The sequence below is a fragment of the Argiope bruennichi genome, chromosome 9 (assembly GCF_947563725.1).
Source record: "Argiope bruennichi chromosome 9, qqArgBrue1.1, whole genome shotgun sequence".
NCBI lineage: Eukaryota > Metazoa > Arthropoda > Arachnida > Araneae > Araneidae > Argiope > Argiope bruennichi.
In genome coordinates this window covers 110,092,399-110,107,781 of record NC_079159.1, presented here as the reverse complement: position 1 = coordinate 110,107,781, position 15,383 = coordinate 110,092,399, and the positions used below count along the sequence as shown (strand labels likewise).

General features: G+C 28.5%; 1 protein-coding gene across 1 annotated transcript in view; it reads left to right on the top strand.

Moving 5' to 3' along the window:
- Positions 1-1,509: 1,509 nt before the first annotated feature.
- LOC129985181 (serine/threonine-protein kinase H1 homolog) overlaps positions 1,510-15,383 on the top strand; it is a 47,930-nt gene continuing 34,056 nt past the window's right edge. The window contains exon 1 of the mRNA XM_056095107.1: positions 1,510-2,800. Coding sequence (XP_055951082.1) covers positions 1,865-2,800 — 936 coding nt within the window. The 5' untranslated portion in view covers positions 1,510-1,864. The remainder of the gene's footprint in view (positions 2,801-15,383) is intronic.

Below are 15,383 nucleotides of genomic sequence, written 5' to 3'. Positions count from 1 at the left end.
AGATATTTAAAACAACAATGTGAACTTGATTTATTTATGTCAAATTAACGTATTTTTAAATGTGCAGTTAAAAAGTGGATTTTAGTTAATACAAACATTGCATTCATATGAAAACAGGCATTTTTTCCCCGCATAACAAATACAATTCTGCCTTTTTTGCAGTTGACAACAACTTTTTCTTTCGAATAGTAAGTTATCTTAACAAATTTTCAGTCTATATTTTGCAAAAACACCGACTTGAGAAGTTTTTTTTCCAGGAATTATATTTATCCATTTGTCATCGATGCGAAATGTAAAATATCACGTTCTATTAACTATCCCCTCGAATATTGTCAACTAATTTACAAATTCTGCCGACTGGGGGATAAATCTAGGAGGGGATATGGCGCATTTCCTTTAGCCCTCTTCGCTACGCCCCTGGAGAGAATATCTAAAATTATTATATTTTCATTGTGTAATCTTGTCATGGCCGGAATAAGCTGGTTGAATGGAGGGTTCACTGATATTGATGCTGTTGAAGGAGTCCTCTGAAGAAATGTGCAATTACCAGTCATTACATTAAAAAATATAATTAAATTTTTTTATATTTTAACTAAATTATTGTAATTATATGTGCCATTTTATTTAATTTTTATTCATCTATAAATTTTAAAAAAAGGTTTAATAAATACATTTGAATAATTTAAATGTTTTGTTCAGATGTTAGACCATATTATTCAAAAATATTTTATATATACAATTATTAAGATTTAATTCCACCTCCTCCCATCATAACATTGATTTTGAGGGGGGGGGGCAAGCAAAACATGAGTATTCCAGTTGTTTTTAGAAAAAGGGATTAGGCGCTCTTTTATGTAGATATGTCTCTGCATCTGTATTTAGGTGATATTTGTAATAAAAACAGACAGTTATTGATCCCGTTTCCTTGGTTCTTATAAAAATTACGATATTGCCGATTCGACCTTTGAGTTTTATTTCAGTTGGCCCTCAGTGATTTTTCAGCTTGAAAACTTTGTTCCAATTTGCAATGTATAGGCAGCTGCATTTTCAACTTGAACTTTCTTCTGCAATACCTTCCCACAACTATTATTTAGTTATTTTTCAAATATTTATAAATGTGAGTTTTTTATGATCCAGTCTGTAAAGAAATTGAATCAACTTACCGTGCTCGACTGGAAGTTTTGGGACACAAGACCAGCTTTCTAAGGCCAGCTTTACTAAGAAACTCTTTTTTTTTTTTCTTGTACTAAATATTCTGTTTGTTTCTTCATTTTCAGTAAATTTCAGCTCTAGAGTTTCCTACTTAATCTTTCTAGTCATACTCTTGATTTGGGTTCGAAGTTTACTTGAAAGATTTGAAAAGTAGCTTTTTCATCACTTATATTCGATACAGAAAATATTGCGAAATATCAGCTCTGGCGGGACGAACAGTCGATCAAACCAGTTTTAGTTAGTTTGTTTACTTGCGAGCATGCGCTAGGGCAGCAATGAATGCTCTTTAGCCGAGTAGCAACCCAATGTTACGTCATTCGCCGGAGAGAGTGAGCGAGTAAACGATGGGAACGCACTACGAGATACGAGGTGATTGTTGGACATGGGAGTAAACAAGTGTGTATCGAGAACTTAATTCTTTAAAACTTTCAGTCATGTTGAGAATTATACCTTCAAGTTTATTGTCTATATAAGTTTTTTGCTATGATATGAAAAGTTTTTTCCAGACGTGTCTTTCAAAAGTAAAACAAATTTTGAGAGATGTAAATTTGTAGTTGAAATGCAAAACAGGTCGTTTTTCTGTCCTTAACTTCTCACATGCATTGTGAGATGATTACTCAAATAGAGAACTTTGAAATATTTTATCTGAAATATGGGCTGTTCTGTTGGCAAGCTAGATAGTCGAAAAATTAAAGATTCGCCGATCATAGATGTGAATGACGTAAATATTCAGACGGTTTTACAACTGAACAGTCCTGATAAGAAATCCCATAAAAGTAAACGAGTATCCTCTCGAAATTCCAGAAATCGAAGGCACAAACGAAGTGAATCTAGTTCTAGAAAGAAAGGAGACAATCGCCATAAATCTCCCAGACCAAAAAGTGAAAGACCTTCTAAACCGACTTACGACTCTAAGATTACAGCTAAGTATGATATTAAGGCTGTAATTGGGAAAGGTAGTTTCAGTCGTGTGTTGAGAGTTGAGCATTTAATAACCAAGCAACCTTATGCTTTAAAAACAATTGACGCACCAGGTGGACGTGAAGCATTTGAAGCTGAGCTTTCTGTTCTTAGACGTTTGAATCATCCTAATGTGATAAAATTAGTTGAAGTATTTGAATCAGACCACAAAGTGTACATGGTCATGGAATTGGCAACTGGTGGTAGCCTTTTGGACCGTCTCGAAACTAGAGGTTACTTGACTGATGAAGATGCCAGAGATGTCATGCAAATGGTACTTAATGGTGTTAAGTATCTACATGCTCTTGGTATAACACACAGAGATCTAAAACCAGACAATTTGTTATATTACCATCCAGGGAAAGATTCCAAGATTATGATAACAGATTTTAGTTTTGCAAGTACTCGTAAACCATCGGGCAATCCATACATGCACACTGTTTGTGGTACTCCTCAATACATAGCACCAGAAATTGTGACTCGTAAACCTTATACCTGTGCTGTTGATATGTGGGCTGTTGGTATCATTACTTACATTGTTTTGTGTGGTTCTTTTCCATTTGATGCTGATCAAGACGCACAAATCTTTAAACTGATTCTTCGTGGCAAGCTCAATATGTCTGATCCAGTAAGTATAAGTTCAATTATGTTTTTTCATTATTACATTTTTTTTATAATGTATTTTGTATCATACAATTTTGATTAGTTTTCTTGCTTGATTTCTCTATCATTTGAACATTTTAACAGAAGCATTTCTTTCCCAGCTGATGTATTCATTATTTTTAGAGATGTTGCACAGTGAAGTATTTTGCTCGACAATAACTGTTAAATTGCATAATTTGCTTTCTTGGTACATTTTATGACATTTAACATGTATCAGCTTTCTCGTATGTGCTTATTTTCATATCAAGATTGCATGAAAAGAAGATAAAAAGAGCTTAATATATTTTCTTGTTTTCAGAGATAGACTGATTTAATTACATTTATAATTAATGAAGATTTATTTAAATCCACATGTTTTAAATATACAAGCCAAAGATTATAAATAATCAATCTTGCAACATAATAGATATCTGTTCTTGTACTTATATATTGTCATAGGTATTTATATTGGACTTAATTAATGTCCATAGTGTGAAAGGAAGATTAATGACTTTCTAGACATAATCATTAATTTCTAAGATTTGTGAATAAGATTTTTCTTTTATTGTGATTATTCTTTAAAGGAATGTAGAGGATTTTTATATATCTCATTCTCGTGCAATGAAAAAATTGCAAGCAGTTTTCCTACAACTTTATAAATACTCCCATATTATCCCCAAGTAAATTTGCATTTTCTTAGATTTTGATTCGTAGTGTAATTGTCCATGTGAAAATAGATTTTAAATTTAATGTATGTATGAAATCCAGCTAAATTTGTATAGAGAAAAAGAGATGGTAAAATTTGAGATGCCAGAATATGGGCTTATAGAAGTCTTTTTTAATTTAAGAATTTTACTTAAGTTATATGCAGATACAAAAATTTTATAGTTTGAACTGAAACTGTACCATATTGTTGGAGTTTTCATTTACATGTTATAAAAAAAATAAGCTTTAGATATGTTTATTTCTGTAAATGTAAATTGACAATATGGATTTTTGAATGGAATATTTAAATACTTTGTTCCTTTATTTAAAATATAATTTTTTACTTGATTAATAGAAATACAAAAAACAAATACTAAATTTACTTCATTTCAAAAATTAATCAAATTTTAGCTTAACTTTTTTATGAAACAAACTAGACCTTGATTTGATCTTAAAAACTAATACATAATAAGATTATTCTATTTTAATTTTTTCAATATTTATCATTTGTTTACCTCATTTAAAGTACTCTTTTTAGGATTGTTTCCCACTCCTGGCAATGTTTTTAAAATTGATAACTGCTAATTTAATTATCACTGCAATTATTACTTTATAACATAGTGTTTAAAAATATGTGTTTAGGAAGTATGGAAGTTTATATAAAGATGTATTTTATCTTATTAAAAAATATTATTTTATTCTAAAAATGTTGTATGCAAAAATATCTCTTCATTAGTCACAATATATAATAAGTATGCATGCAGAATTACATTTATCCTTTTCCTATTGTTTTGTTTTATTTTGAAATGCATTACTATTTGAATTTTTCTTATCTCATTAAAATTCATTATTATAGCCAAAAGTTCAATTTTAACAGATTTGCTTGTTATAAGCTAGAAAAAATTTAACATCTTATCAGAGCAGTAATTATTAATTTAAATGCCTATGGACCTAGTTACTTACCTAATAAAATAATTATGTAAGAAAAAAAGAAAGATTGCCATTTTTCTGATTATGCTTGTTTAAATCATTGTTTTTGAAAAAGAGATTTTACCAGCTTCTGATGCTTGTGATGTTATTCGTAAATAATTTTAATGGTTGTAAAATATTATGAGAAAAAAAATATTTCTCTTCTGTTTTGTATACATATTTAATGGAATGTTTTCTTAAACATTTTTCTACGAAACAAATTATTTAACTTAGTGCCATCAAATTTGATATATGTATATACTTTGCGAGAGGATGAGAATGTGTATTTTATAGCAATTTTTAGGAAAAAATTTTATTGATTTAAAACTGAGTGAGATTTTGCAATTTTTTCTTTATACCTCTTGAAAATACCGTTGTACAAATTTGATTTTTAAACTGTTTTGAAATTTAAAGATTATTTTTCTAATGATGCTAATTTAATCAGAAATTAATGCAAAATTAATTATAGTACTCTAAGCATATTGAAAGTAAAATTATGTTACTGTAAAAGACAATGTGCAATTCAAAGTAAACTTTACAAATCTTTAAGTTCTTATAATACTGGATCACAACAGAAGAAGCATAATGCTATTAAAATAACAAGTTTTTTATGTCTTAGATAATTTGATTATAAATACTTTCTGAGGGAATCATGAACATCAAGCTGTACATAAGAATTATATAAATGAAATTCTACTTAACCAGTAATGATGATATCAGTCAGTGGCTAAGAGCAGCTAATTTATAATATAAGAAAAACTTTATTCAACATAAATGAATTTTATCTGTTTAGATACTATATAAATTTATATTATAGTAATTTTTTGCTTATGCATATGTAAATCAAATAATTGCAAAAATCTTTCGTAAAGCCAATGTAAATATAATCATTTTAATAATACATTTTTTATTGTAATTAATTTGCAGCAAATTCATTCGTAATTTTGATTCAATGAACAAATTAATTAAATAGAAGGCATAAATGATTTAGCTTATAGTTTCTTATGATGATTTTAAATATCTTTTTTGTCATAAATGTTTTGAAAAATAATTATTTTTTAAAAATGCATTCAGCTTTTAATAATTCTTTTGGGTTACCCATTAATTAATACATTTAAATATTCTACCACCAATCTATTTTATAAATCAGCTATTATTATCAATCTGTCTTAAATTAACTTTTTTGCTTTTCTTTAAATTATTTTGTCACATTTTTTAAAATTTATTATTAAATCATGCTTGGTGGTGGATAGTTGAAGTTTTTTGAAAAATATTTTCGTTACAATCAATGTCAGTCACTGTACCATATTCTTTTATTTTTAATATGTTTAAAATTAATTTTTTTATCTCAAAAATAAATAAAATTAGTATAGTAAGTTTTAAGGTACTCTTAGACCACAAGCCTATGGATAAGACTACTCTGACTGTTATACAAGGGAACTTTGTGAAAAACTGTATGAATATATTATAAAGTAGATTTAATTGAATGAGATAAATAACTATTTAAGAATGAAAATGTTCACAATTAATGGAGATATATTGTATTTTGGGTGTTAGTTTTTCAATTCCATTATGAATCAGTTGCCTGTCTTGTTGTATTATATGTGCAATCGTGTTCTTTTGAAAACAAAATGGAATTCGGGTATAACAATTTCTGAGATGTAGGTGGTCAAGAATAATAATCAAGGCAGTAATATATTCGTTATAAAATTAATAATAGAATTGAAAAAAATTTTTAGAATTATTGTAAGTAATGTAACATTTTATCTAGGGCTTTTTTTGTGAAACTTTCTTTCAGTAATAATCTTCATATACCTAATAACATTTTCCATAATGTAATATATAATTTCGTACAAAAAATGAAATACTACATTTATAAATTACACATCAATAATGGTTAGTAATTACATATTTGATTTTTAAACTGTATTATAAGCATTAGAATTATAGAATTTTATCAATTTTTTTTTCAGAAATATACATATCTCATTTGTGATGAATTATTGTTTGAGAGAGCCATCTCTGTCTGAAATCTTTTGAGATATTTTCAATATTTTATAATTTTTTGAGAGCGAACCTGATAACCGAGGCCAAAATTTTCATTTTTGAGTGTAAAAATCAATGGCTTACAAGTAGATACATTTTTCTTTCTCCACATGTAGTACAAATTTCATTTTCTTCTTTGAAGGCCCCAATGCCAGTTATATGCAAAAACCAAATAGTTAAAAATGCCCCGGTTTGTCCACGTGATACTCCATTTTAATGATCTGATTGTCAAGAAATGAATTTAAAAAAACGATATGATTATGTTGAACTAAAGTGGGCAATCTTATTTTTAAAAAGAACTATTTTTAGAATTGTATTGACCAAAATACTACTTATGAAATCACCAACTTGGGTTTGAAATTTGTTTTTTAAAACTGTCCTAAAATGTGTGTGTTAAAATGTATTTTTTTGCTTTGCTTAAATATACATAATTAATACATTTTATTGCTCAAGTATTGAAATCTATATGATAATAATAATGATTATTATTATCTTAAAATATAAGTATTAACATGAAATTTTAAATCTTATTTATAAATTTTTCTTTTATAATATTATATTGGGATTTCAAATATTTTATAAATTATTTAATTTGTATTATAAACGTTACACTTTATAAAAAATTAGAAAAATATATAGTTTTTAATGAGATTGCTATTGCTGCATTTCTTGAGAAATTTATTAAAATTATGTAAATATGTTTTATTTTATTTTATTTTGGAAAGGATGGGAAAACTTACATGGATCAGTTGATTTCTTAGGTTGATTTTTAATATTCAGAAGAGAATCTCATCAGAACTAAATAAGAATAGCATGGTAGACAATCAATTTTAATGGAATATTATTAGAAAAATTTATTTTATTCTATTATACATATAGTATTTATCAACTTTAAAGTGGTTTTGGAATTGCAGGTTTCCAGTCTCTTGTAGAGCATAAATTATCTTTTAAGTTACATAACACATTTTCCTAGTGCATCTCAATCTCATTTCTGTGAGCATTTTTTATTTTTTTTTATTGGGGGGGGGAGGGATTTGTGATTCTTCTACCTAACAAATTGTGAACTTAGCTGAAACGATTTTCTCCGCTAATGCATGATGTTAGATAGGCATCCATTATGTTTGAGGAGGTGCGGCGAAAAGAAATTTTGTTTTCTGGATATTTCGTTCACATCTCATTTCCAGTCGCTGAAATATGAATGCAGGCGAAGCATTAAGAGCAAGAGAAAAACAAAATTACAATCATATCTCATTTCAGAAAAACAAACGTCTTGTTTCAATTTGGTTTGTGATATTTTTATGACTGATAATCAAAATGCTTCTCTCTGGTTTCTCAGCAATTTCTTTAGGGAAAATATAAGAAAAGGTTTAAGCATGCTGAAAGAATTAGAAAAAAAAAAAAAAATATTTTTTATTCCTTTTTTTTTAATTAGTTTTTGTTATAGTAGAAGATAAGTTTTATTTTGATATTTATTGTATTCTTCCTTCCCCCGTGACGTTTTGCATTAGTTTATTACGAATTTGATATGTTCTATGCGGGAAAACATATCGCACAAGATTATACACTCATGCCGCTTTTGAAAGTCGTTTCTAAGCCATGTACATTTGAGACTATATGTGTGTGCAGCAGTTTTTATTTTCGATCTGTAGAGAGTAGCTCTAACGTACAAGGCTGATTTATAAGAATTTCTGAATATTTTGTCGGAAAAAGGTATAAATTTATTCTTAAGAACGATTCGTATGTTGTTTGAAATAATTTGTTAAAAATAACAATTTATAAAATCCTCAGACGAATTTTTTTTTTTGAAAGAGAAAAGAAAGGCTTTGCACTTTCTTAAACAAAATTTATAAGACAAAAATGCATAATTTAATAGTTTTTGTAGAGCGTAATATAATACATACAGTTACCAAACGTTCCGATTTCAGACTCCGCATTGGTATTGCAAACTGTCCGGATTTACGCCAGCGACTGCGGTGATTAGAAATTTAGTCACAATACCGTAATAAGAAAACTGATTTATTTGAAAATCTGATGTCATTTTGCCAAGAAATTTCATTGTTTACGCATTTAGTGTAACATTTCTGTTGAAATGAAAAACAGTTTTGAATACCATTGTATCCTGTCCAGAATTCTTTGAAAAAATAAAGTATAAGATTTTCCTGATTAAAGTTGTCGAAAAAGAAATCAAAGATGAATTAAAGAAATCAAATTGATTAAACCACATTTTCTTTAAAATCCATCTCAAATTAACTAAATATTAATAGTTTTGGATTCGGTTCTGAGTCATTTATGTAATTTCGATTTACTAAACATTTGCAAAAATTTTAACGACTCTCACTTCCCCGGACTCTGGTATAGGGTCGGTGATTGGTGACTATTTAGAGTTTTATTATACTAATTTTTAATTCCCCTCCCCGACAAGGTCTTCCAACGTCTCCTAGCCCCGGCATGTCAGGATTTGTATGAAGAAAAATTATGCTTGCCCTAATAATACAGTTTATTCCCAGTGCTTTTCGTCATTATATTTTGGAAAAGCATTAACTGCCGTTCCTGGATGTATAATATTGGAAAAAGAAATAGTTCCACGGAAGTGAAAAGGCCGTTAGCGGAATAAAATAACATTCCGCAGTCCATGACCACATGTATGCAGCAGATGGGTGTGGTCTATTGACAGGGAGAAATGAAAGTGGTGCCAGACCGCCCTTTGCCGTCTGACCTTGGCGCCCTCTTCTCCCTGTTGTAGAGGTTTTTGATTACAAATTTACTTCCGTCACAGCCCTTGCAGGAAATCCCCACCCTCCTAGTTCCAATGGGGTTGAATGATCCCGCGCTTTACAGAAAGCTCTCTATCCCTTGAATTTTGAAATTTCTTCATATTTTAAGCGTATACGCTCCTTTTGATTTTTATTTGCATAATGGATGTTATTTTAAATGTAGAAATCAGTTTTGATTTTAAAATTTGTTATAAATTATAAATTTATCCTATATTATCTAAAAGAATATATGTTAGAATAGAAAATGTTAGCTTCCTTTGACTTAGATTTAAATGGTATAATTCATCACAATTAACTTTTCAACTTTTTGATTGTTAAATTATTTCAGTTAATAGTTATTTATAGCAGTTTAAAATAAAAAAACGCGTAGAATTAGAAACGTTAGTTTAGAAAAAAATAGTTTTAGTTTTTTAAAAGTGGGACTGTTTCTCGCCTTAATTTTGTTGCTATATAATGTCTTTTTGCTTCTTCGTTGCTTTTAATTTTGAAAAGAGAAAATTGTTGAAATTTTATATTAAAGAAAAATTTCTCATTGATTTTATTATGAGAAAGATTATCGTAACTTTAAAACAAACAGAAACATTATTCTGATTTTTTTTTTTTTTTCAACTTTGCTGTACATACCAAAAGTCCTCCTTTAAATATTTGTTTCTAAAAGTGATGGCATGGTTGATGTTTTCATTGCATACATAATTTATATTTTTATCAATAAAAATCTGCCTAAAGTGATGATTTATGGTACATTATCATTTTGATTTGACTTCTTTCATCCGTTTTATCGAATCTTGCATAATTATTATCATATTTCTAAAATCTTATCTGTAATTTCATTTTGATCTCTTGTGACGAACTCTTGCTGGTTTGCATAGTCAAAGGAGATTTAATTCTTTATCAAAATAAAGAAATAAATTATGTGTAATTTCAGATCGCTAATTAAAAGATCGATCATTCGATTTCCGATAAAGATTTAAGGAAGGATAGGAGTTGTCTAAGAATTGCGAGATTCCCGCATTTTTTAAGATTCTGACCTTTTTATTTAATTTTTTTATAAGTATTATGTCAAAATATTTCTTAAATAGTGGCTCATTTGTCGATTGCTTTTCATCTTCAAATCATGATTATTTTAGTACTTTTAATTTATTAGCCACTAAATTATATACTCGATGTTATCCATTATTAACATTTTAATTTATGTCAAAACTACTTATCGAGTCCTCTCTTTTTACAGTTCTATATTTGTCTATTTGTAATGCTAACGTAACAAAATAATTTTATTATCTGACATGTTTTTAATTACAATTAAACTATCATTTGAATCCTACCATTTACAAACCGCAGGTAGCTGATTTTCTCCATAACTTTAAAATAGTTATAATACTACTGCTGTTTTTGTTCACATATTCGGAGAATTAAATAGTCAATTTTCTATTAATTAAAAAGTTAAAATAAACTGTAATTTCAAGTCGGTAAATTTTCCTAATACAAAGTGATAATCGTCTCTAATTCTAAAATTTTTTTCTTGGAATTTCGCTCATGTGCTCTGGCAACAACTCATCTCTCATATGTATTCTTGTTCGTTAACAATAAAAATAAATAAATAAAAAAAAATCCATTCGTTCACTAAAGATTTACTTTTCGAGTCTTCGAATTTCAGTAGTGCACTTACGCTTTTTTTTGTTTTTTTTGTTTTTTTTTGGTCATCTTTAAATATCTACTTTAAAACCAAAAACGTTGTCAACAAATACGTATTAACATATTTTAATAAATTTCAAAAAATGGTGGTAGAGTACTTAATATGGTAACTTTGCTTAGCAAAGGAGTACCTATCAATTTTCTTGTTTCCGAATTATTTACTCTAAATTTAAAAAAAAAAAAAATAATAATATCGACAGAAAAAAAAAAACTACGCAGAAAAGAAATTGATATCAGTGGGAAGGTAAAATTTTAAATTTTAAAATGATATAAAAATATGTTTTCTGGAATAACTTTCTCTGAAGTTACTGTAAAAAGCAAGTAAAATACTGATTATTTCTCATAGCCAGAAGCTGTCGAGGAATGTTTGTCACCTTTATCCGCAAAAGCTTAATTTTTCGTGCCTCAATTTTAGCGACTATTTATGCCTGCGTGTTAAATCACTACATTAATGCAAATAAAAATCTGGTGAAAAGGTATGTATTAAAATAATACTGAAGAATGAAAAATAAAAGAGCGAAAAGAATAGTGATATAATAGTTCAAAGTTAACATTAATTTTAATGCGTTTGAGGTTTTTAAAAATTTAACATTTGAAAGAAATATTGAGCAAAAATGGAATTGTTACCATTTAAATGATAAAATTTTGAACTTAAAGGAGGTATTGAAATATTTCTTACAAGATTATTTGCTCTGAAATTACTACAGAAAAACGGTAAAATTTCAAAGCAATTAATTTTTATATAGTTGAATATTTAATTAATTTTTAGCACTTCGAAAAGCTGATAGTATTCTTTCGCTTATCTTAAAGAATAAGTGCACAAAGTTCGGTTGATTTTGGCTTGGACATTTTAGAGCAGATGCGGAATACATACGTAGCCACAATTATTTTTATTCATATTAAGAGTGTATTATTTATTTGTCCATACTTTAAAAAACAGTTTTATTTGCCTAGTAAATTGTTTAATTGTAGTTATTCCCCCTTTCAGAATTCCCCAAATTAACTACGTGACAATCCTAAATCTGATCATGCATTATTCTTGTGACGTTATTATTAATGATAATAATCTGTTTAAATTCGCATGGAATCTGTGCATTCTGTGTTGCCAACATCATTCAGAATGTTCGCCATTAGACCGATTGGAATATGAATATTTCTTACGACAGCGTAGATCTTTATTAAAAAATATTTTTACTAAATTGTAATTATATTTTTAACTAATTAAACAAATTAATCGAAATTTTGAAAATTTTTCCTCTATAATTTCGCACAAAAGCCATATTTACTCCACTTTAAATTTCAAAGAATTAGCTTTTAAATAATACTAATTTAAGCGCCAATTCATGCACACATTCATCTTTATTCTAAGTAAAGGTAAAAATATTAATGCCATCTTTTTACTGTCTCGAGTATAGGGAAAAGTATTGTAATCGTCATGAAATTCAAACTCGAGATGTCGACGGATCTCCCCGTTTTAGAACTCCTCGAGTCCGATAAACAACCTTTTGGAAATATGTCTGTCTGTGTCAAAAATAACTCAAAACCGCTTTGAGCTAGATGGTTGAAATTCAGTATGCGGTCTTTACACGGAATTTGTAGATGTCGAATTTTAAGTAAAACCCGTTCAGAGGAAGTCTGTCTGTCCGGCTGTTCGAATATAAGTTCACGCGATAACTACAAAACAAAGAGATCTAAATAGATAAAATTTGGTGCACAGATTTAACATCTATAATGTTGACATTTTTCAAAATTTGAGTGAAATCTAAATAAAAGTTGAACCATCTGTCAGCCTGTATTTTTAGAAACACGTAAACGTGAAGACTCAAAACCGCAATCGCGTAAATATATCAAAATTGATATGTAATTTTGTGATTATAAATGTTGGTCTGTGTCTAATTTTTGTTTCAGTCTATTTGGAAAAACGCGTTTAAAATAAAATTCGATTTTCGGATACTATTAATAGTATGATAAGATGATCGCCGAAAACTCGCCAAGGATCTCAGGATAAATTCAGTAAAATCTGTTAGTCAGCTAAATCCATGCCAAAGTTTGATATTTCGTAACTGTTGTACGTCAATGGCTTGCAAGGTTTTCCATGTGAAAACGCCTTTATTTGAGAATAGGCGAGAAAGTTTTGTGGAGACCACTCCTGCTGGTTATGAGCCATTAAGTTCATTCAGCGTTTTCAAACTGTGATTTATCAGGATTTAATGGTTAGATATTCGCTACTTCATAGATACGGAGAAAAAAATTTTTTCTAGTGTCCTATTGTAAATGTCAAATATTTAAATTTATTGATGTTGTCATTTCGTTCACAAAAAGTATCCGATAAATTAATGTAACTTTTATCCACGGGCTGTGATTTAAAATTATACTCGTAGCTCTAAAAGCAGACATTATTGCGTCATTGCCATAAATGACAAATTTGAACGAAATCGGGGAAAGCTGCGAAGTGTATTATTTCGTCAAAATAAATTGTCCTAAATATAGTCTTTAATGTGTTTACTGATATCATATATATTTTTTTGCAAAATATTCTAAAATAGTTATTTTTAATTTTTTTTATAAAAAAAGATTGGAAAAAAATATATATGTGACCAAATTAATCCAGTAAATTGACAAGTTTTTTAGAAAATTGGAGAAAGTGGCTATTTTTTAGGAGGGAAAGGGGCTAAAAAGAGATATAAAGCAGTAACCTAATAGTTAAGAGGTTTATCAAATGACTTGCTTTAAATTTTGCAAATAACTTAAACAATATATTATCTAGTTCTTGAATTAAAAAATAGACTGTGTTTCTATCCAATTTTTAAATATTGTGTTTCAGCTGATAAGTAACATAAAATTTTCAATTTTTTCGCAATGTGAAGCATTTAAAATTAATATAAAATATTTCTAAATGAATAGATTATTTATTCTGTAGTACAGGAACTGCAGAACATATCATACCAAATTTGAACAAACAAGATGCATTAGATTTTAAGAGATTTTTTATAAGTAAATTCCACCCAAAATTAGAATTTGAAAAAATAGTATCTAAAAATTTAAAATATCATAAAAATATATATATACATAAATCTAAAAATAAAAATCAGTATAATTTTCCTAAGAATGGAATTAAAAACAAAATTTAAACAGTTTTATAAAGAAAACTGTTCATACATTAAAAATATTAAATAAAAAAAGTTCATATTTTCGCAATAAAAAAAAAAAAATCGACTCTTCAACGTAGTCACCAACCCGAAAAGGATTTGATAAATTCTAACGAAACTAAATTTTCAATACCAATGTAATGAAGCTATATAAGAAAACTCTATATTTATAAAGCAAATTATTATTTATATAGGGCTCTTTCTATAGTCTTAAGTTGTATAGAAAAATTAATTATATCATTCATCAGTGAGACTGTCTCTCTTAACTTTCTACGTGAGTCACTGGCTGTAATTTTTAAATCGTGTATCTAAATTTCGGCTAATTTTGCCGATTCATTTTGCCATGAACTATAGCCATTCATCTGCTTGAAGAAAATCTGAGGATAGGGGATTTGCGTATCTTATATTAGAATTATGCCAATTTCTTTATTGTTTGAAGGAGAAGGCAACTGTAAAAAACGAAATGCTATCCCATAAAAGTATTCCTAAACTTCAAGCTTAAATATAGATTTTATTAAATACCTGAAAACAGGGTTGTTCATTATCTCTCAGATGCATTTTTAATATTATCAAACTAAAAAAAATCATCATAGATAGTAATGAGATTGTGCTTTTGGTAAGGAAGGAGGTGGAGATGGGAACTTGTTGGATTTTCAGTAGTTATACAAATAGGCTTGTCAGTACTCTTACTGTTTGGGTGGCGGCGTCATTTTGCTGCTGAATTTATCTTTTTGTAAACACATGCAGTACTTCAGATCACAACAGGTAACTTCAAATGATTGCTCAAGTAGCTGATATCAGTTGGCGTCTCGTCTGAGAAACCGACACGAGGTGCATCTTGTCGGCGTCTTGTTTCACACTCCAGGTCGGAACTGTTGTCACCAGCAGAATTTGATTGATTGGAGGGCGGTAACTGAAAAGTTCCTGAGAACAGTGTATCTACACACACACACATACACACTTTTTTTATTTTTTTATTATGAATTGCAACTAGAAAACAGATAAAATGAGTTAAATATTTTCAAGTTTTTGATTAATCTTCGAATCCATTGCTGTTTTAAAAGAATGTTGCAAGCATTACATGGATGTGATTCTTTCGTAGATTCTCGGCTTTCCGCTAATTATGTTATTCATCCCCCCCCCGCGCTTTTTTTACTTTCTCATATAAGCAGTATTCGAGAAAATATAGTGATTGTCAAAAAATTGGAACTCAAGATTTTGACGCATCTCTACA